This window comes from Lichenostomus cassidix, chromosome 9, assembly GCF_008360975.1.
Source record: "Lichenostomus cassidix isolate B80296 chromosome 9, HeHo_3.0, whole genome shotgun sequence".
Lineage (NCBI taxonomy): Eukaryota > Metazoa > Chordata > Aves > Passeriformes > Meliphagidae > Lichenostomus > Lichenostomus cassidix.
Genome location: NC_139490.1, coordinates 8,638,823 through 8,661,501, shown reverse-complemented (window position 1 = coordinate 8,661,501; position 22,679 = coordinate 8,638,823). Strand labels below are relative to the sequence as shown.

At 40.2% G+C, this 22,679-nt stretch overlaps 1 protein-coding gene across 4 annotated transcripts; it reads right to left on the bottom strand.

The window, feature by feature from the left end:
- Nucleotides 1-9,829: 9,829 nt before the first annotated feature.
- On the bottom strand, nucleotides 9,830-21,997 carry LOC146433196 (cytochrome P450 2J4-like). 4 transcript variants are annotated; one of them, XM_085069250.1, is made up of 10 exons: nucleotides 21,863-21,997; nucleotides 19,575-19,679; nucleotides 18,395-18,557; nucleotides 17,284-17,433; nucleotides 15,309-15,469; nucleotides 13,961-14,137; nucleotides 12,255-12,396; nucleotides 11,450-11,637; nucleotides 11,136-11,277; nucleotides 9,830-10,486 (listed from the first exon to the last, which is right to left on the bottom strand). In XM_085069250.1, the coding sequence occupies exons 1-10, from the start codon at nucleotides 21,872-21,874 to the stop codon at nucleotides 10,308-10,310; spliced, it is 1,419 nt and encodes a 472-aa protein (XP_084925376.1). In that variant the 5' UTR covers nucleotides 21,875-21,997; the 3' UTR covers nucleotides 9,830-10,307. The 4 variants fall into 4 exon arrangements, 3 of the variants coding, with proteins under 3 accessions (XP_084925376.1, XP_084925377.1, XP_084925375.1); XM_085069251.1 differs by lacking the exon at nucleotides 21,863-21,997 and adding an exon at nucleotides 20,401-21,792; XR_014854017.1 differs by lacking the exon at nucleotides 21,863-21,997 and adding an exon at nucleotides 10,711-10,870 and having other exon boundaries at nucleotides 10,372-10,486; nucleotides 19,575-19,799.
- Nucleotides 21,998-22,679: the final 682 nt, after the last annotated feature.

Sequence of the window (22,679 nt, the reverse complement as noted above, 5' to 3'; positions counted from 1 at the left end):
CATTTCACCAAGTGAGCACTAATGACACAGTGCTTAAAAACTCAAAAAATTAAAAAATAAAAAATAATTAAAAAATTAAAAAATAATTTTAAAAATCAGAATGTTGCAATTTTTATATTCAAAAATTAATGAAATATGAAATCCCAATTCTTTATATACCTTTTCTTTTAATGTAACTTAATTGAAAGCTTCATGTACCTTGGTTTATTTTCTACTTCTTTTTAGTCAGTTTCAGAATCCTGGCTATTATTACCAGTTCTCAAGAAATTTACATAAAAAATCTGTCTTCTGATAATGAAGGAATTCAGACTGAGTTTGAAGCAAGGACAAGGGGGAAAGCATTGTGTGCCAGTCACCAAAGGATTCAATCTTGCACTGCAGAGAGAGTGTCTTCACTAAAAATGAGTACAAGTCTGAACAAGAAACTACTGTGCCATCCAACACAGACGTAAATGTGGTGTTTTGCAAGTCTTACAGCATGAAGAAAGTAGTGTGACTCAGGAACAGCAATCCATCTCCTTCAGCTGGCCAGACTTTGCAGCTATTGTGGGGACACAGATGCCTGTGCTATACAGTGAAGGCAACATGGACAAGTATCTTCTATCACTTTATCTGTGCATATACCCATTATGAGGCTGAAATCAGCAAAACGTAAAATCAGCAAAATGTGTTTCGTCAAACCAAAATAACAGTTTCAAATTTTGAAAAATTTTGAAAATATGAAGGAAGAAAGGTAGTTCTGTGTGCAGACAACTGAAGTCAGAAGAAACTACAGAAGTTTTATGAATAGACTGAATGCAACCATGTTCATCTCTTCTTTGTTTAGTCCAGATTCCATTACTTAATTTTAGATGTTCCATATTGGTATTGTATTAGTATTATTATTTTGATACAAGTAAATGAATTCACTTCTTTCAGAACACAGATCAGGTTCAATTGGAATCAAATCACCAGAATCAGAAGCAGGACGAAGCCAAACGAGCCAGCCAGCAATTCATCCTGCCAGATGTTACCATTATCTTTCTTTTTCCAGTGTTTTTAAACTCCCCAGCTGTTTGAAACCAGACACATGGACAGTTACTTCCACCAGCACCTGATGTCACTGGATGAGCTGTACTGGAAACAAAACCAGGATCTTGTGTTTACATGGACCTGTTCCTGTCCAATGCTTCCTCTTCTGGACAGACTATCAGCGACATTTGCTGGGTTTGTATTTTTGGCAGAAAACTCAGCTTTCCTAAAAGATGGTAAGCCAAGAAAAGAGCAGTCCAAATAGTGGACACTGTGGCAAAATCAGCAAGTTTTAATGAGAGTTATCAGGTAGCCAAAGTTAGGAGTTTTAGTGGACATAAAAACAGAGTGTGAAGTAAATCTCAGGAAGATTAGTAAAATTCTTGCAAAAGTAAAGCTGTGCAGGTAATGTGACAATTGAACAAGCATGGTCCTGAAACACTTGAGCAAGCAAAGGTATAATTTCAGCTCTGGGACATGGATATTTCAATACAAAGTATAAACTGTAACACATTTGGCAAGAGGGAATGTCAGATAGGAATTAGGATCTCTGAAGCACAGGAACTGTTCGTACACTGGGCACAAAGAAGCAGCCAATTGCCTTGAGTGAGGCTTCAAATAAATAATATTTAGAAGAGGAAATTGCACAATAAATTGCTATGCTTTTTAAATCCTCTCCCACAATTGTTTTCAGAAACTTGCAAAATTCACAAGGTGGAATGAGTTTAAAACCTGGGGGTGTTAAGGCTGGAATTCAGGTGGCACACAAAGTGAGAAAAAACAATATAATTGATGTTAATATCCAAAATAAAAACGAGAAAAGCAACAGAAATGGGACTGGCACCCCCAATCCTGATTGCTGCAAGGTCTTTTGTTGCAGTGGGCTTTCCTAAGAGAAGAGTAACTTAATGTTCTCTGGGTAGATTACTGGGAACTGGATGAGTTTTCTCTATGTAAGGAATAGCTGGATGAGTATTTCATAATGCTGGACAATGCAAAGTACCTGAGATTTTCTCCATGATTTCTGCAGAACAAGCTTGAAGATGCAAACAAAATCCTTCAAAGGGTTAAGAAAATCAACAGGAAAAGACCGTAAAAAGATGTTAGAGGACACACTTTCAAATTTAACATAAAGAACTGGTTTCTGTTTACACAAAAATAGGCTGAAATCAATATTTTTACATTAGGATCCTTTTTGTAGGGCAACAGCACTGTGTTACTGCTGCTACTAAGGGAGGATGTACAGGACTGTTGGGTAAAAATAGAAGTTCCAAGTCTGCAAATACCATCTTTTCAGAAATGTCTGAGAGAAGCACCAGCAAAAATAGGACAAAAAACTGTAAAATGAAATGCTGATGTTATGAGCTGGAGCAGTTTATCATCTCAATCTCTATCAGTGGTTCCTCACAGCATGGCTAATGACTACATATGAAGGCAAGAAATTGCACAGCACTACAGGATTTTTTATAATTAAAATGTATAACGGAGCAGACTTTCTAATCAGGCAAGTATTAATACTCCTAAATTTACATGGTAGGAATTTAAATGCAAAACATGAAAGGCAGAATCAGCACAACTCAATAATGTATTCTAATTACTACACTCAACTTGTAGCAATGCATTAACCCAGATTAATATAAATGGAGCTGTACCAACTCCATTACCTCCCTCCACCTCACGCTTCCCATTGTAATCCTTTGCAGCCAGGTGTTTTCAATTCTTCAAAGTCTTTAATTAGGGTGTGGCAAAGAGTCAAGCAACAGGAAGCAGAAACCAAGGGAAGACTGAAATAGAAGCAGCCACATGGCCATTTTGGAGGGTCAGGATGGCTCATAACCCAGAGGAGGTAACCCATCCTCTGGCCAAAACTGTGACTGGCAGCTCAGTCTGCAATTACACCATCATTCCTCACAGGCTTTTTCTCAAGGAGAGCTCTCATCTATAACATTTTAGATTTGTGAGCAACCTAAATAAGCATCCAAAAAATACTTTGGAGAAAGATTATGGGGACATTTCTGTATTTGATTTTCTATAGCTTAAGTGGGAATAAAACCCAAGCAGAAGCACAAAAGGTTAATAACTCTCCTCCATCACACACTCCTCAGTCTCCAGCATTGTGGCAGGGCAGCAGCCCTTTGAAGTATTACATTAATTGCATTTAGCTGCTAACAGAGAACATCTTTTATTAAAGTAGCAAAGTGACAATTAGCCATGCATAAAGTGCAGGGGTCAGAAGTCTGATTCATGCTTTTCTTCCCTATCCAGGGAAGGTTTTTCTTCTCACTTCCAAGGAAAGCTGAATGGTGGGGACTTGTACTGCAGTAGTGCTAATATGACCAGGGGGATTTAGGGTTATACACTGTGTGTGGCAGGAAATTCCCTTCACAACTGAACCTAAAACTGGGACTGTGCCCTGACAGGCCCTGTTAATCTGCCCTCTCTCAACATCTGCATCTCTGCTGGTTCTTTGTTGCTTTTCTACCAGCTCCCTAAGGGAGGGAGGGAGACATCTAGCCAATGCCCCTCCACATTGATCCAAATCTCCTATGGAAGAAAGCACTTGGACAATGCTGCTCACGGCTTTGTCATCCAATGCCTGCCTCCAGGAAATAACTTCCAGCACCTATGGCAACTCTGCTAGTGTGACTTTCCTGAAAGATGGCAAGCACACTCAGCAGCTTTCAGCATTTGACAATTACTTATGGATCAAAGGGCAAGCTGGGTGGCAGTGACTGCATATTAATTTATTATACAGTATCTAGGGATTAGCAGAAGGGACTAGCAAAGACAATGCAGACCTTTAGACACAAGTTTCCCAATCGATTGCACATGAAATAACTGCAGTACCTAGACACATGCCCAAAACTAAGCAAGAAAAATATTTTTTAAAAAATACCTAGTTTTTATTTATTGCTCCAAGAATGATATTAGTGCCTGTGCAATACTATAGCAATGTCTAGAAATGTCCTTTTCCCTCAAAACAATTCCATGGGTGTTGCAACAAAAAGGACTGAGAAATACCACCTCAGGTGAAAACTGTTACTTCTCCTACAGATATTATGTTGCAAGAAATTTTATTCCTTGCACTAATATTCCTGAGAGAGACCTCTGAGTTTCTCACATAAACCAGGACAGCCATCTACTACTACAGAAAACAAGCTGTGTCCTCCTAAATGTCCATCACTTCTACACATTTTCGCTGCCAGCTTCTCTGCATCCTCTGGTTATGTGTGACAGCTGGAGTGAGGATTTATGGGAGAGAGTGGGGAAGTCAAATACACATGGGACAGCACAAGGTCACAGTTCTGGACCTTGGGACAGAGGATAAAGGAAGCACCCTCAGAGGCTGCAGAACTCTTTCTTCAATTGTCAAGCAAGGCACTGATGTGCTGGGGCATGTCCAGAGAAGGGAAATGGAGCTGGTGACATGTCTGTAGCAAAAATGTGGTGAGGAGAAGCTGAGGGAGCTGGGAATATTCAGCCTGGAGAAAAGGAGGGACAGGAGGGACCTTATCACTCTCTACAGCCCCCTGAAAGTAGATTGTAGCCAGGTGGGAATTGGTCTCTTCTCCCAAGTAACAAGCGGCAGGAGAGGAACAAATGGCCTCAAGTTGTTCCAGGGATGGTTTAAATTGGTCATTAGGAAATATTTTTGCATTTGAAAGGTTGCCAAGCCCTGGGACAGGCTGCTGTGGGAACTGGTGGAGTCATCATGCTTGGAGATATTTAAAAGTTGTGTAGATTTGGCACATGATTTACTGGTGGACTTGGCAGCGCTGAGGTAATGGCTGGACTCGATAGTCTTAGAGGTCTTTTCCAACCTACAAAAACCTATAATTCTATAATTAGAGAAAAGCAGTGAGACATTTTGTACTGCTCAGATTCGTGGAGTACAGGGCTTTCTTTGATTGGATGATGGCACTGTTCAAAGAGAATCACTTTGGTCAACTCTGTGTAAAGCATCCTGTCAAACACATCATAAAGACAAAAGGCACTTTTAGTCCAAACTGATTCCCCTACTGCAGAAGCTCAACCTGGATAAAGACCACCAACAAGATAAAATTGGTGAAGAATATTATGATTTTAAGCCTCATGGATGTGATTCCCACATTTCAAATTGAATAATTACTTTCTTTTTCCAACATCTGGACCTGGTCAAATGCTGCTATCTCATCTAGAGAAAAAGAAAGTTAGTGCAAGGCACACAGTAATTCATTTGGGATTTTCCCTGGTGTACTGCATTCCCTTACATGGGAGACACTGCGAGTATAGAGAAAATTATGAACCTTTTATCTTGATCAGAGAGCAGAAGAGCACAGTCATGGTGAATAATACCCAGGTAATCAAGAAACCATGCAGTCACTGTGTTTTACCAAAAGGTCCAAGAAATCTATTAAGGACATTGTATTGTAGCATTTAAACTTCATCCTCAACCAGTCCCATGCTGTCAGCAGATGAAGGTGTGATGAATTCCAGCATCCCTTGCTAACATGGGTGTGTTCAAGGGCAGCTCTTCCCCAGCAGCTGATGCCCTCTGCTGCCCTCTGCCTGATGCTTGGGAGCTGCTGAAATACCAACATGGGATCATTTTGTGCGGCGGAATCCCTGCTTCATCCGTGCTGAATTAGCCAGCATGCTACCTGACAGCTCTTGGTGCTCTGCTTAAGCACAGACAGCTTCCTTAGCTGCTGCATCAGACCCAACACACATGTCAGGAGGAGATCCCTAAACAGGGAGATCCCTAAACAGGGAGATCCCTAAACAGGGAAGACCCTAAACAGGGAGCTCCCACAGAGCTGTCCCCAGTTCTGGCAGGAAAGGCCAATGCCACAGTAGTGTCAGAGAGTGGCAAGCATGGAATCCCTGAATGTACCTCTGCCTGCAGGTCTCATAATGGCCTGAATTTCTCTAGGATTTTGGTTGCTGTCCATGAGTGCTAAAGCTACTGATACCTTCAGTATTGGGGGTCAGTGGTGATATTTGTCGCTGCCCAAAACTGCCCACAAGCAGGCTAAGGGAAGCTGCCTGTCTTTCCTGAGAAAATAGTCATCCATAGCTTGTAATTGTCAGTCCAAGCTGAATTTACAAGGCAGAGCCAGTGCTCATGTGACTGCACCACTGAAAAAAGCACTTTTTATAGTGTTCAAAAAAGTTTCCTCAAAAAGAATTTCATATAAAACACTCCAACTGTTTGTTGGGGTTTTTTTTCATTTTCTCAGTAATGCTCCTTAAAATGCAGCTTTGTGGAATACCATATCACCAGCTGACCACAGAATATATTCATATTATTACTCATCTCTTGTCTCATCTGCTGTATCTCATAAACTTCAGGGAAGTTTATGTTCAGGGAAAGGACTGCAATTTTGTTATTGTTACTCCTTTAACATTAGAATCTCATATTGCAGGACAGCAAATAAATAGTTCCAGGAGTGTGTGGCAAAAATACCACAGGCTGAGATTTCTTTGCAGATATTAGGAGGAGTTCATAAAATTTTCACTAAGTAAAAGATATCCCAAACACAGCTAACATATTACTTCAAATTAATACAGTTCATTGGGATTTTTTAGTTCAATGATTTCAATGGATTAATACAGTTTTAAATAACCTGTCTCAGAAATTCCTAATGGAAACTTCCTGATTTTATCTCTAAGTCTTTTATTCAAGAATATCCCAAGTAAATGTTTTTGCTCAGGACAGCAAACTTGAGTTTGAATTCTATGGCTTTTAGAGGCATTTTGAGTCACTGCAAAACTAAAATGTATCCTTCTGCTTCAACTTACTGCTCTGTGAAAACAATGATAAAGAAAAAAATTCCAGAGAAATTTCCCTGAGAAAACTGTGACTCCAGGAAGAAAGGAAGGAGGGAATAACGACAGATGCTGGAGTAGCGTTGCCCTCATCTCTTCAGGTATGTGCCATTAAAATTGCTAAGGAGAAGCATCCATATTATGGCACTTTAACACTTTCACGGAGGTAATAAATCCAAATAAAATGGTCCTGCCTTTAACTTTCTTTGAATTTAGACAAGTTTGGGAATATCTCTTTCTTACTTTGCTCCAGACATCAATTTGGATCTGGTGGCATCAAGAAATTAGGCCTCACCTAGGTCTGGTGCTTTTACTCACTATCAAGGTCCTCTATTAAATATTGACTAGAAGAAGATGCAGGACAGAATCCCATTCAGTGCATCTTTCCAGTTTGACATGGTATTATTCATATGCCTTTCCTGACATTTTCATGAAGTTTTATCAAACTTCAGATACCCCACATTTCCACTGAGTTTCTGAGATTGTGTCAAAGAGCAGTAAATTACGTTAACAGCTTCTGTCCTGAAAATGGACCCTTAGCAATCATCAGACAAAACTAAGTAACTTTGACATTATTTGGTGAGCACTGACTCTGTTTTCCTCCCAGTGCTTACAATTTGATTATTTGCCGGATATTCTGAGAAGTGCAATCAGGCTGACTGATTTATAACACTGCAACTTCTCTTACCTTCTGAAGACAAGGAAATGTTTGACCTTTTCCCATCCTCCACAGTTTTTCGTAGATAATTGCTAATAGCTCTGAGGTTGATACTGTTCCCCTAAGTGCCCTGGGATGAATCAGCTCAGCCAATTTGAAAACATCATGTTTATCTAGCTATTTCCTAACTTTTCCTTCCTAACCTAGACAGAAATCTTCCCTGAACAGCAGTTGTGTTGAATGCATTGGCCATTTCCATTGACAATAAAAGCTCAAAAAGCCATTAAGTTTCCCATCTGCCAGAGAGCCTTCCTGATATACTGCAGTTTTCAGAAACCACACGTTTCCTTTTTCCTTGTCATACTACTTGAAATACAGAATTTTTCTTTACTACTTGCATCTGCTTTGTGTATAAACTTTCAGTGAAAAGGGCATCAGATGATCATCACAGATTCAGAAGCCTCTGAGCCTCTCCAAGAGCTACATGAACTGAAAATCTGCAGCTTTGCCTCTCTACATTTTTCTGTATTTTCCTGTATAGCCAGATCTTCCCCTGTATGCTTGAACAGGTGCAGCACCAGTACAAAAATGGAGCCTGAAGAAGATATCAGAAATAACATAAAAGAAATGAATAAGAGAAGAGAGAGGAGTGAAGGATGTGTGTGAAAGGGGCTGTTTCCAAGACACCACACAGCCAAAGCAGAGAGGGTTGGCACATACTTCATGAGTGGAAGCTGGGCTTCTCTCAAATCTGCTCTCAGCTTTGTTGGCCTGCTGTGGCAACATCAGACAGGCTTCAAAAAGGCTTTTAAAAGCTCAAAAAGACCAGGCTTTATTAGAAGATGAGCCAAAGTGACTCACTTTTGAAATAGGTCAGGCAGGAACAGAAATATGAAGGCTCTGAAAAGCACAGCTCTCCCATCTTGCTGCTGTGAGCTTCCCACTGACATCCTGCCGCTGCCATGGCTCATGTGCTGGGCTCTCATCCCCTGGACATTTCTGCACAAAGGAATAGAAACCACCCAGGAGCAGTTCCTGTCACAGACAGGCACCAATAACCTGTCCACATACGATGTGCAGTTTCCTTCTGACGCACCCTGCATATCTCCTCTTGCACATCTGCTCAAGTGCTGCTCATGCCCCTTGTTTGGGGTTGTGCCATTCCATGGGTTCAGGCAACTCAACGTTCTCTAGCTGCTTACAGGCTGTCCTGGCTGTGGTTCCATCCCAGGCTCATTTATGAGCTTCCCTTTTGGAAGGATATCTGGGGAAGCATGTGGCCATCAGGAGCGACAGCATCACAAAGCAGTGATGTTAATGCTTGTAATGCTTCTGATGTTTCCAACTTCATTTCTAAGCAGCAATTACAGCTCCAACATCCCCAAATCACAGTGGTTTAGGCTTTACCTTATCTACCCATGCACACATGCAAATCCACACAGACTTTGACATCAGTTTTTAACAGGGCACGGTTTTCTGTCATATAAAATGTCAGGATGTGATCTTCCATATTTCACTAGTGCTATCCTGCCATTTAATTTAATAACAGTTAAATATCAAGTGGTTACTATTTTGATGCTGTGCTCCATCAGCTACTGAATTAGAAATAATGAGACAGTTCTAAATTTGTGATTCATGGTGAACGGATGCAACTAATCTCAATCACGCAGCGAATGACACTGAGTGATAACAGATTTAACAGATGATCATCTGTTCAGCTGTCCTGTCCTCTCTCACAGGAACAGGAACATTAATGAAGGACAAGTTCATTTACATTTTACAAGACTTTCCCAGACAATATAAATACTTAATATAGGAACCATCTTTTTCCTTTTCTGCTAATTATAGACTCTTTAATTGCATTTGACGAGTATTTGTGTATATGGCAAGCCTTTGTGGCTTCAGGAAGCTGAGCTGAGCTCTGCTGAGGTGTTTAAAAGGTATCTCCGGTGTTTTCCATGAACATTTTTCAATTTACCATCATCTCTCACTAAAGCAGATTCCTCTCCCAAGCTGTCCCTTGGGGAGTCCTTACATCTGCTGTAGAAGCCTCCCAGTGCTGATCCTAACAAGAGTCAGGCATGGGAGTAAACAGTTGCCCTGTTAGAAAAGACTTTATAAAAATTGACTTGTCAGACTTTTAAAATGCTAAAGGTATGTGTCCTAAAAGAAAACTTCTCCCTGTGTCTTCACTCTTCACCAAGTTTCAGCCTCCACTTTTCACTGCTGGATTCAGTTATTCTCTGACAGTTTTAGAGATGGCTTACACATATTCTGCTGCAGCAAATCTAGAAATTCTCAGTGAGCTGGAAGTCATCCATAAATAAAGCCAGTTGTTAATTTTTCCTTCATATTTTTTATTAGTGACCATCAACAAAAAAGTTGACTGAAATGTTGCTATTGATGACAGTGACATCAAGAGGCAGAATTTTCCAGGTATGTTTTCCCAACTTGCTTTTGGGAAAAGGATAATGAATGAATACATTATCAGAGATAATGAATGAATTTTTGAAGTCTTGCAGTCAATTTTGTCATTTTCTCAGCAGTGTCATGGATTTATACCTACTAGACCAGACAGCAACTGCAAGATGCCTTTAGGGCTGAGATTATGGGTTCTTATCGATCAAAGGAAATTTTACCACAAAAAAGAACACGTTCATGAGCAGGTAAAGAAGGGTCTAAACAAAATTATCTACTAGAGACAAAAGGTGACTTCAGGACTAGAAATTCAAATCCAAGACAAAAAGCATTCCACGGTCTCAAGACATACATTCAGAAAAATAAGGGAGATATTTCATAGCTGGTGTGTGACACACTGCACATGTCCAGCCTAGCGTGGAATGGCACAAATCCTGTAGGGGTGGGGCTGCAGTGTGCCCCCTAGGATGGGCTCAGTGTTGATCTCTGTCACTCCCTCAGGGAGCTGGAAGGTGAATGCCCGCAGCAGATTGGCAAAGAAAATAAAGAGCTCCGTCCTTGCCAAGTGCTCCCCCAAACACACCCGGTGCCCTGCAGAGGAGAGAGGGGAAGCACAGTGAGTAAATAACCCTGACCCCAACAGCAATTGTGTTCATCCTCACACAGTGCAAAGGTGTTTTTGCTGAGTCCAGAATTTCTGTAGGACTTAATTCAATCAATGACACAAAGTTTCATGTAATTCTTCGTTTAAAGAATCTTATCTGCAGCTATAGATAACCATGTATCCCTTCTGCTCCAAGTATCCCTTCAATTACCTCAAAAGCCTCATCTTCATTTGAGTGACATCTTTAAAGGAATTCATTCCATCATGGAAATTAAGAATAAGGACTTGCTCTTCCTAGGAGATGTCATGTTCTCATGTTGAATACATAAAGAAACTGGACGGCTGCTTGCAAGTGCTTTCCATATATATGTCTGGTATGAAATGAATGCCCAATCATTAGCAGAGAATTTCCTTCCAAAAATAGGGCAAATTAGATGTATATGTTTGTCAGGACACCTCTGATTTTCCATGTTGTTATTGGTTCAGTAGTACATATGTTACTGAAAATAATCATGTAGATTTAAGTACTGTTTTCCACAGAAAGGTTTCAAATAGGCAACCAATAGGTTTTTAATAGACATCTTCATTCTACCGTCCCAATCCAAACTGTTGATGTTAGTGCTGCAGCCCACTTACCTATTGAGAATGGTAAAAAGGCTTCTTGGGCCACAAAGTTTCCATCCTTATCCAAGAAGTGACCAGGGTTGAACTGCCGAGGTGTTTCCCAATGCTCTGGGTCATACAAAGATGAAGCAATATTTGGAAGAACTATGGTGCCCTGAAAGGAGGAAAACATTCATTCTTGTCCTTGTTCACATTCAGACCATGACCCAAAGGCATCCAGCCCCCCTCCTATTGAGGAGAAGACCCTGGCACAAGAATATTTTAATCCACACCTTGCTCTACTGATGCAGGAAAGATCTGTAGCAACTGAGAAACTGTGTCTGTACCTTTTTGAGGGGAAAGCCGAGCAAGGTTGTGTTCCTCACACACACCCTGGGCATGCCAACTGAGATAATGTTGCTGAAACGTTGGATCTCATGAACCACTGCGTTTGTGTAGGGCAGTTCTCTCCGATCCTCATAGCAGATTAACTTGGAGGGACCCAGAACAGCATCCAGCTCCTTCTGCACTTTCTCTGTGGAAAATATTCACCATTTCAGGTTGAAAAACATGTCAAGTATTTTCACTAATTCCATTTTTAAAGATATTTCCCATTTAGAACTACGGGAACAGCAACAAAATCAATGTAAAATATTTAAGTTACTTTTTACAAAGAAAATCAAAGTAGCAGGGTGTTCTAACACCTTAAACATATGAGAAGTCTACTTCTGGGTCTGAAGTTATTCGATCGTGGATTAAGAAAAGATATTTGTTGCTCAAAAATTTAAAACTAAGTGTTGCCTTACTACCACAAATCCAAGAGATAATTGGATTTATCTTTGGGTTTTCTTTTGCCTAGGTGCTTCCAACACCTACAGCCAGTTAGAACATTAAGCTCACAGCTCTCTGAAACTTATGCCAGGTGAGTCTGAGCCTTAAAATCCTAATTTTGAGCCTAAACTAAAACACATCACAGAGTTAATTTAATACCTGGGTTTACTGATGCTGCCTAGGGCAGACCTACAAGTACAAAAAGGTACATGAGCCACTAGGCATGTACCAGTATCTAGGAATAATCTCTGATCTGTGAAAAAGTTATGACTTGGTTTTTCCATTGCGTGAGAGATATTTGTGATGGGTTTATCTGTTCACCTTGGATGTCTGGATTTGCCACCATATAGAGCAGGCCCCAGTTCAAAGTAGTGCTTGATGTCTCTGATCCACCCAAGAAAAGGTCATTTATAGAATAAACCATGTTGTCTTCATTGTATGTTGACCTGGGTTCATCTTTGGACTGCAAATGATGAGAAAAATTAGAGACTTATACATGAAAGTTAGAAAAAACAGAATATGTGATTTTATAACCAGTTCCAAGCTGCAGTGTCCTCTTCCTATAGGACAATAAGAGAGATTGCTAAGGAATGTTAGACCCCAAAGATGACTATCAACACAAAGATTAACATTTCACAAAAGACAAGCCACATTTATTCCACTCTTAACCATGAAGCTAAATCACATGTTCTTTGCAGAAAAATATTATTGGCTTAATTATGCAAATAGTGGTTAATTTAGAATGTTTCATAAGTAAATCTTTTCTAAAGATGTGTATCAGCATGTCATTCTTCACGCCTCAATCATAGTCCACCACTTAGTTATTCTACCAAGCAATACATTGACCAGGCAGTGAACATTGGGCTGTGTTAAGAACTTAGGTTTCTTCTACATGACAATGGCACAATGACCCACATATAGCTGCTCTGGGGTTTTACAGTTTTCAATTAAGAGTGTGAGGACATGTATGTATACACTGAAATTATAAAAACACGGTTATGGTTTGGGGGAATTCATTGTCTAAATTTAGGGAGGTTATGCTCAGAGGTGTTGAACCTTTATCTTGCCAGTGGAGCAACTGAAAAGTAGGAGGGATGTTTCTTCCTGCTGTAATATAATCTAGTATGTTTTTTATTGCCCCTGTGCATCTATTACAGACGGTTCATTTTTTTTAATAAACAAACTTGGATAATTTCCACCCAGCAGAGTCCCAGAAGATCTCAGTGAAACAATTTCTGGTGTACTGACATTCAAGTTCTCATAAATCTTAGACCAGCAATGAAAGGCTTTAGAAGCAGTCAAACACTTTGGAAGGCCAGATGTGTTACTGTGCCAGTATAAAAAAAGAAATTTAAAACAAGAGGATCCAAGGAACTAGAAGCCAGTTACACTGCACACAAGGACATAAGAATATAACAGCTGATGAGGGAATTGATCAATAAAGAATTACCAGGGAGAGGCGGGTGGCTGCCTGCAGCTGCCTCTGTTGCTGCTAAGAGCACATGACCTCTACTACACCTGCCTGACCAAAATGCCCTTATTTGTCCCAGTTCCTTTTTCTGCTTGAAACTTCACTGCCATGGCACTCTCCTCCAACCTTGTCTGAAGCACTGCTGACTCCAAGGTTATTTTCTGAAAATCCAACTATCTTGTTTGCAACATCTTTTGGCAAACGTTTACCAGCCAAATATTGTGTTCAGAATGTCCACTCTATCTTCCAAAGACATTCCTAGTTCTCTTGTTGTTCACTTAGAAATAGAGTATTCTCTCCTGGAGGTCTTCAATTATTTTGTAACTTGTGCTAATGAGAAAAATGCAGCATGTTAACCTGCCCTTTAATGAAGGTATTGCAAGGTGCTGGGGCATATCAATGATCAGAAAGGATTTAGCAAGATCCTGGTTATTGGACTCAGAGTATGGCATCTAGAAAGGTAAGAGACTCTCATGATTCAGACTGGCTGTAATGATTCAATGCTCCATGTTGACCTTTTTCCCCATGAATGTGTGGTTGGGCAGAACAAACTTACTTTTTCAATGTGATCCAGGTAGAAGTCAATGAAATCCTGAAGTTCCTCAGGTATCCCACGCTCTGTGTGCATTTGGATCTCTCTTCGTGTAAAGTTGCTCAGGACATCATAACAAGCCAATGCCTTCTTATGAGGCCCAGGGAGACGGCTCATCAGCCAGGGGAAGATTTCATAGAGCTGTGGGAGTGACACACAAGAGGTACTGCAAAGTCTCTATCACAAGAAAATGCACTAGGAAGGCCTACTACAAAGAGAAGTCACATTCATGTTAGCTTGGGATTTGGCCTCATTAGTAAAATATCCTGACAAAGACTGCTTAGGCTTTCAAGTTGTGAAAAGTAAACTATATCATATCTAGTTTTGATGGTAAGCTCAGAGTTCCACAGGCTTTCAGCTCCATCACAAGCCAAATTAGAATTATTATAACTAGAATGAACGGTATTCATCTGTGCAGTTATTCATGCCTTCAATCGCTATGAACTTCACAGTTCAACATTCAGGCATTTTACAAGTGAGCTCCTGCCCTCCAGTGGAGAATACCGGGAAGGGAGAAGCAAAAGTTGGAAACTGTCCTTGCCAGGGTACACAGAAGGAGTTGAGAAACCCAAAGCAAGGGCCAGCTCCTGGTGGCTGCTGTACAGGCTGGGTAACCCCGAGTGTACTCTCTAGGAATCAAGCTCTCAAGGGTCCTCAATAAAATTTCGAATATCTGAAACCAAGAAAAGCTAAGGAACAGCTACCTGACGATTTTGAGTGCTCTCCTCCAGAAAGAAAGAAGGGGTTAGCTGACAGCTGACTTCAGCCTATTTTTTTTCCTTCTCCCTTACCACTTCAGAAAGCTGGCCTAAGAAATAGCTGCTTTCTACCTATTCTGGTAGTTAGAAAGTTCACTCTGAGATAAGTAGCCACAGGCAAAACACTTTGGTATTTGACTCATTCTTCTCCCTGTTGATTGTGTATAAAACAGTGTCTAAACTTGGCATGTGAATCACACTTTTAGACCTGACATTCAATATTTAAGAATCATGATGCCCAAGGCAGGAATCTGTGGCACACAGGGCTTGAGAAACCAAGTAACAAACATGACCCAGGAGCAGTCCATGAGTTTGTGCCTTATTGCAAAGATTTAGGGGCAAACTACCACAGTATCCAAACACAGGACAGTGAACACAAATGGCCAAGGTTGGCATGTGGAGCTTCACCACCACATTTTAAGAGAGTGCACTGCCCAGTAAAGCTGCATGGGGCATCACTCACCCATTCTAAGACTTGCCTGACAGATACCTCTTCAATTTGCATTTGTCACTCTCTGTCTTATTCAGAAAAACACAACAGACAGGTCACTTACATGATGAATAAAGCCGCCTGCAAATTTGAACATATATTCTGTGGCTTTAATCAGCTCGTGAAAAGTCTCATCCTCTCTGGAAAAACGATGTCCATACACGACAGCACAAATTACATTTGAGACAGAAAGGACAAGAGGGAAAGAAGGATCCACAGGTTTCCCTGCAACCATAATAATAAATGTCATTGTTAATGTCTCCTGTTTCAGTGATATCAGAGAATGTTCTAGGTTACCCATAGAACTTTAAAGAAAGCACTGCATTTCACAGAGAAGCAGCAATATTCTTTCAAAATTGTGGTATCAAACTGATTCCTCACAACGATGTTGCAGTCCCATAAGCTCAGGAATGTGTGGCATGCTAAAGAAAAGCCAGATGTGTAAAATATTGCATCATATGTTAGAGCAAATTTAGAGGTACTGGGGAAAAATTCTATGCAAATTTGCTTTCTGACTAAATGAAAATATGTCTCAAGCATGGCAATGACTGAGAACACCATGGACAAAGGGAACCTGAGGGTAGAATAGCAAGAAGAGAGACAGCTTCATGCAGCAAAGACAGAGAGGCATGCAATGCTACTGTGTTTTTTCTGACCTTGCTAGATATTTACAACCTCCAGTAAGATAAAATGTTGTAAACTCCTTTCAACCAACCGTGTCAACATTATAGTAACTAATTTTAAAGCATTATTTGAAACCTAATCCCAAGAAAACTATTTTTTGACTCTGAAATAAGCAACTATAACAAACTGTATTTGTGTATGTATCAATGCAACTGCCCAGCAGTCAAGGCATAATTCTGATTAGCAACTTACTGTTCTGAGCTTTTTTCCTGCACATATGGTCACATCTCTATCTCTCCTAGTTCTCAAACCATGGAATTGGGCTAGATTTAATTATTTTTAATTTATACAATGCTAGCCACAGCATGTCTTGATTTATTGTGCCTTTGCATAAGGAGCAGTATTGGGAAATCCAACCCACACAATCCTAACTGGGTCAATCAGGGTAGAATCTTGTAATGAAGACAAGATGCTAGTCAGTGCTTTACAGAGTGTGTGCAAATGGCATTATAAAGCTAAATTCATCAGCATTGATTTTGTCTCTTAACTTTATACACCAGCACCACATACAAGCCAAAAATATGCCCTTGAGGCAAAGGCAAACATCATCCTGGGCTGCATTAGGAAATGAATTGCTGGCAGGCCAAGGGAGGTGATCCTTCCCCTCTGATCAGCACTGGCAAGACCCAGAGGAAGTGCTGATTCCAGCTCTGGACTCCCCAGCACAAGGGACGTCAGCATACTAGAACAAGTTGAGCAAAAGACCACAAGGACAATTAAGGAATTGAAGCATCTGACATAAGAGAGGCTGGTAGAAATGGACTGTTTAGTCTGGAGAAGGGAAGACTTAGGTAGATACCTAAATTTGTAGAAATGCCTGGTGGAGGGGTATAAAGAACATAGAGCCAGACTTTTCTCTGCGGTATCAAGTGAGGCAACAGGAAAAAATGTAAATACATTAAATTCTGCATAAACACAAGAAAGGTTTTTACTGTAGGGCTCATTGAACAATGGAACTGGTTACCCAGAAAGGTGGTGAAATCTCCATTCCTGTGGAGAGTTACAACTTAGCCCTAAGAAACTTACTTGGATTGACCCTTCTTTGAGTAGGAGTTAGACTAGACCATCTTCAGAGATCCCTTTCAACTTAGAGAGCTCTAAAATGTAAATAATAAATAAGCTCCAGTTTTCCTTCTCAATTTTAGTAGTTTTGTTAATAATTTTGAGCAATAGTCTCCTTGAAAACACAGGGGGAACTGGGGGCTTTGCATTTTCAGTCCATTCCACATAGACACTGTAAGACCCTGCACACTCTCATGTGAAAAAAAAGCTGCCCTCAATTTTGGGACAGGACAGAGAAGTTCATACACTAAATACTAATGACAAAGATGTATTGATATTTATTGCAGAGATACCTTTCATACTTGCAAAGAAGTCAACCAGGTAGTGGGCTTCTTCTTGAACTCGGTGCTCCAGACCTCTTTTCCCCAGACCAAGGTTGCGGAGAGTCCTCAGAGCAAACCTCCTCTGCTGCTTCCAGGTGTGACCAGTTGCTAACATAATCCCTGCACCCATTAAATGAAGAGCTCTTTATCATGCTAATATTAATCATAGACAAAGACTATATTAAAAGGATTATCAAAGGATTTACTAAGCCACAGAAAATAATTAAGCTGTTGACTTGCCTGTGAACACAAAGGCATGAAGGAGCAGGTGTGACGTGTAATCATGTTGGCAGGGCTGAAATGGGGAATCTCAGGTGGGTAAAAAGATGACTTTCAGGATAAAGTTTGATCCCAGACAACCAGATATCTCAGGATATCTCAGCTGCTTCTCTAGATACTCTCTGCAGTGCTTGTCTCACACTCTCTTCTATTCCTGAAGCTCACCTGAATCAGGGTAATGATTCTCATGAAGGGAAAACAGGAAAGAGTTCTGACTGTCTAAAATCAGGGAGAAAAGTTCCTGTCTGCAGAACAGGAAAGTTCAGTATTTAGGCTTTTTGACAGGCTTTGGGAATTTCTAGTGTCCTTGGTGGTATGAAACCTACAGGAAGATTGAAACAGAACTGAACCTCTGGTGAACCTCTAGGTGCAACCATGCCAGCAGGAAAATATTCACAAAAGGAAGGGAATGGGAAGAAGATCCCACCATCAAACTCACTCTTCAGAGGAAAATGTCACAGTGGGAGGCAGTTTGTCCAGGACAAAGAATTGGGTCATTTCCTGCTTTTCCTCCATTTCTCTGTAGCACAACTTAGCACTGCCTCATCTCATCAACTCTTAGTCTGCTCCAGTGAGTATTCCATAGAAGGTATTATGAATCCTTTTCCTCTTGCTGGTATTTTCTTCCTGCTACTCTCCAAAAGCTATTTCACATCTCCCTACCTTACAGTTCATCTGGGAGTCACTCCTCATAGACAAACCCTGCCTCTGTGGTACCTCTGAAAGTGGTCACAAGCCACAAAAGAGCTGCAATTTGTCAAGATGACACTTCAGTGTACAATTTATGTCAGGAAAATCTCACCCTTTCCTTTGGCCATTGCTCTGAATAAAGGTGACACCAGCCTCCCAGAAACATCTTCAGGGTGCGTGGTCATGCCATCCTTCACTGCTTGAAATCCATTCAGTATAACCACTGGGGCCCATCCAAACCATAAGGTGAATATGTTGCCATGAATTTTTGCCAGCTAGAGATAGGAGAGAAGCCAGAAAAGCACAGATGAAATCCCACACACTACAAACTAACAGAGGATGAACCAGTTTTTGCACTGATTGCAGAACCAGTCCTAAGGTGGAGTGATGTTCTCCCTCTTTCCCACAAGACTACAATTATCACTGAGAAAGCAGAAATGTCTTTTCCAGCATTCACTGCTGGAAATGCCTATGTATTCCCACTTTTCAGAGCCACAGGTCTATGTCAAGAAACATTCTGTAGCTTTTATTACTGTATATAAGCCAAGCCTCAATTCACAATTATTCATATGATAAAGGGTATTTTCTGTTCATTAAATTATTTCAAGAGGGCTTCTATCATTTGTACAAGTAAAGTAGCACAAAAGAACACAGAACTGTCAGAGAAGTAACTAGCTTGTAGAGATTGAACCAGTTACTTTCTTCTTTCCTGCCACCTGTTTTTGATCCTGTCAATACAAACAAGCTCATACACACACAGTGCAGGGAAATATTTATTAACTGCTCGAGCTAGAGAATGACAGTTTTCAGAAAGCTACAAATCCATGCTGTGAAAGTAAATTTTTAATGATGTTTTTTCCCTAACTACAAATCTGATATAGCATCCCTAATGGTATTTAATCCTAAATTATATCAATTTTCACATGAATTCATCAAATTTAGTAGCAAGGTGTAATATAAGGATATCAAGTTTCACATGCACTTCAGTGAAAATCAGTATAAAAAGGGGATAGGTTTAAGCATCAGCTTGATCTTCACACATTCAGAAATTTCAATTTCAAATTCAGTTTTTTTAACTTAGCAAACTATTTTACACCGTAATATCCTTTTCTAATTCTGCCAACCAAACCAGAAATTCTGAACAAAACCAAGTGTGATATTACAGTGGCCAGTGAACAGTTAAAGTACTACCAATGCAGTTTTGGGAGAGGATGTTTTCACACAGCAAGCAACATGAGAAAGGAGAAATCACAAAGACTATTAGACAATTAGGAGTATCTAAAAATAAGTACCTTCATGAGGAGATCTCGATTAAACTGAAATTTCAGCTGTATCAGGGTCCCAATGACTGGGAGAGGGACTGGTCCAGGAGGAAACTGTCTCCGCACTCGCTGCAACTTTAAAAACTGTGTAATTAGAAGAAATACAGCCACTGCTGCAAGAGCTTGACTTATGGTCAACATTTTGCCACCTGCCTTTACCAGCTTGCCTTAATTCAGAATAGTCTATTGAAGCTATTAAGGCTGGTTGCTAAACCAGTTTTTTCATATGAACTTAAATTTCATATAACTATTCCCCACCTCTAACCCTCCCTCTCTATTATCAACCACTCCCTTTTTTTTCTTATTATTATATTCTCATGCTTCAGCATATTTAATAGATGCACACCCTTCTCCTTCTTCTCATCCAGATTATATCTATCCAATATGGATCACAGGATTTGTAGGAATGGTGTCTTAAAACACTGGGGCCAAGATTTTCCAGGCAATGTATATACATGTAAATTCTCCATCTAGTTTTTCTGAGACAACTTTGAATGGTATGTGTTCCTACAAATAGTCCAGGAATGCTTTTAGAAAAGCAATAGCCATACATACAAATTAAACAGGCAAATGTAAGTGGATATTAAATCTTGGGGTTTTTAAATTCGTTTGTATATATTCCATACACACATTATATCTAGTGTAGTGGCAAGGCTGATAGAAGTTAAAAGCCCACATTTATCTTAAGATACATATACACTATCTAATGCTTAATACAAAAAGCAAAATTTGTTGTACTTTTGAACATAATTGAAAACATAACTGGATTCATATATGACCTCACTTTTTTTCTAACCTGTTAGCAATAGGTAAACTCATGGAGGGTTTTTTATGCTTCTGCATTTCCCTGTTGAATCTTGACATAAGGTGAATACCCTGTAGGATATTTTGAGAAATCAGCAGAAAATTTATGAGATAAATAATGCATATTCATACAGAAAATACATCTAGTATGAAACACACAATTAAAAAAAAAAAAAAGATAAAAAACATGGGAAAAATCTAGTAGAGATCTTGAGCTACAACCAGAATGAAGTGCCCCAGCAAGAACTAGTCATGACATGAGTGTGGATTCTTGGTAACTTGAAAACAGAGTGTGTAGCCAAGGCTCTTTGCCAAGCCTCAACACCAGCAAGAACTTCACATGCTGCAATCAGACCATGAAAACCTCATGAAAGGGATTCTGGGCACCACATAACAACAACCATTACATTCCCAAATTACAGATCCAGATATAAATGCTTCCCTGTCAAAAATGCCCATCCCCTGAGAGCAAAGCACTTGTAAAGGAAATATATTTTCACTAATCTGAGAAAACTGCCAAGACTTGTGCACCAGCTCTCTTCTTGCAAGATCCCCGTCTTTGGGACAGAAACTATTTCTAGGCTTTGTGGCTCTGGAAGGTGTTCTTGCCCTTATCCAGCAAGAGCAGCCTGGAGTCTGCCAGCCCAGAGTTTACAGATCTCCAGGTCAATTAGCCTCCAACAACAGCTCTTTGTTACCACTAATGCATAACTGATTAATGTGTACTAACCAAGGGATGTTTGTAGGTTTCCACATAAGCTTTATGTACACTAAATAGCTGTTTTTTTCAAGGCAGTAATTTCTAATTTATCTCTCTCCTTCAATGGGGAAAACAAAATCCTTTTTAAAAAGAATTTGGTACATTTTGCCTGCTCTGTCTCCAGTGTAAGCTCACACAATCTGCTTCAAATTCTTCAATTTATCAGATCTTTCAGTTTGGAATCAATGTAATACACTCCTTGTTCTTTTAGATATTAAATTATTTTCCATCTAAATGATTTTTCATCAGGAAAAGTAATTTTTGTCCAGTGGAAGTTAAGCCCTGGGGTCTTCATCCCCCAAGAGCTGCAGTCTCATACCTTTAACCAGTGTTCAGCTGGAGCTAGCCTGGAATATTGTTCTCTCACACTGGAAAAAGAAGATGACTGTGGGTTGGTTCAGACCTGAGGCATGGGGTTCATCTTACTTTATTTTATGGAAAATGTATTTATGAGATTGCCAAGGCTCTGCTTTCTTAATAATTAGTAACTGCAACTGGCAGCAGCATTTCTTCAGCACCATCTACCAGCTCTTCTTTAGGATTAGTGATTTTTAACTTGCTAAAGGCAAGCAACTGCTGCCTCCCCTCCTGGATCCAGATGGAGACAAATTAGTCACTCCCTTACCAGTGTGGAGCTACTGCCAGGGGGATGATTGCAGGTTCAGCATGAGGGGACATCATACCAGCCACCTACCTGCCAGGACATGCTGGACAGGGGTAGAACCACACCAAATAGGTAATCCTGGAGGGGAAGAAACTGGCAACGCAGGTTTCATCCTTCATGCACATCCCTGCCTGTTAGATTGGGGTGCTTTAAAACACAAGGTAGGCAGAGACACCTGAAATCAGTCCAGCTGTGATAATGATGTCAGTCCTGGAGATGGCACTGTCAGCTAATCAGAGTATAAAAATAATCCTTCCTGTGTTGGCATGCAGTATCCAATTTGTATCTCATACAAGAAGAATGTATCCCAATGCCATAAAAGAAAACCCCTTGTTAACTGGCAGTAAGCAAACCAGCAAAATGTTAAACATCCACTTTTGCCAAGTCCTTAGGCACCTTGCTCATAAAGGGTTTCAAGAATTCTTCAGTAGTGCCAAATCTGCTCTTAGTCATGGTGTGCTAAGTGAAGTGAGCTAACTGTGATAAAGAATCCATTTAATAAAATAGAAGCTGAATAAATTATTGGAGGATCTGGAGCAATCACCACCAGTAGACTACCTGGCATGAAGATGATGTTCTCATGTCTCTGGCAACCAGTGGGCTCATAAAAATGAACAAATTATCAACACTGTGCCAGATCACTGTTGAAATTTGTCTTCCAGTCCTTGCTCTTTGACTGTGTTACAAAAAGCTCTCCACAACAGCCTGATGACACCATTCTTGCATTTTCATCTAAAGGATTGAAATGTTACCTGGTTTAGTGGGGGGAGCCCTGAACTGTGTTTCCAAGTGTCAATGACAGAGTTGCATAAAACAAGTTTGTTCAACAGCAAACCATATCAGTCTA

Bases quoted from the DNA above. Each gene is read 5' to 3' on its own strand.
- LOC146433196 (XM_085069249.1), bottom strand. From the start codon at position 19,745: ATGTTGACCATAAGTCAAGCTCTTGCAGCAGTGGCTGTATTTCTTCTA. The intron at 14,138-15,308 runs GTAAGTGACCTG...TCACTCCCACAG, and splicing joins CAGGCGGCTTTATTCATCAT to CTCTATGAAATCTTCCCCTG. The intron at 11,638-12,254 runs GTGAACAGATAA...TATTTTCCACAG, and splicing joins GGCAAATCCAGACATCCAAG to AGAAAGTGCAGAAGGAGCTG.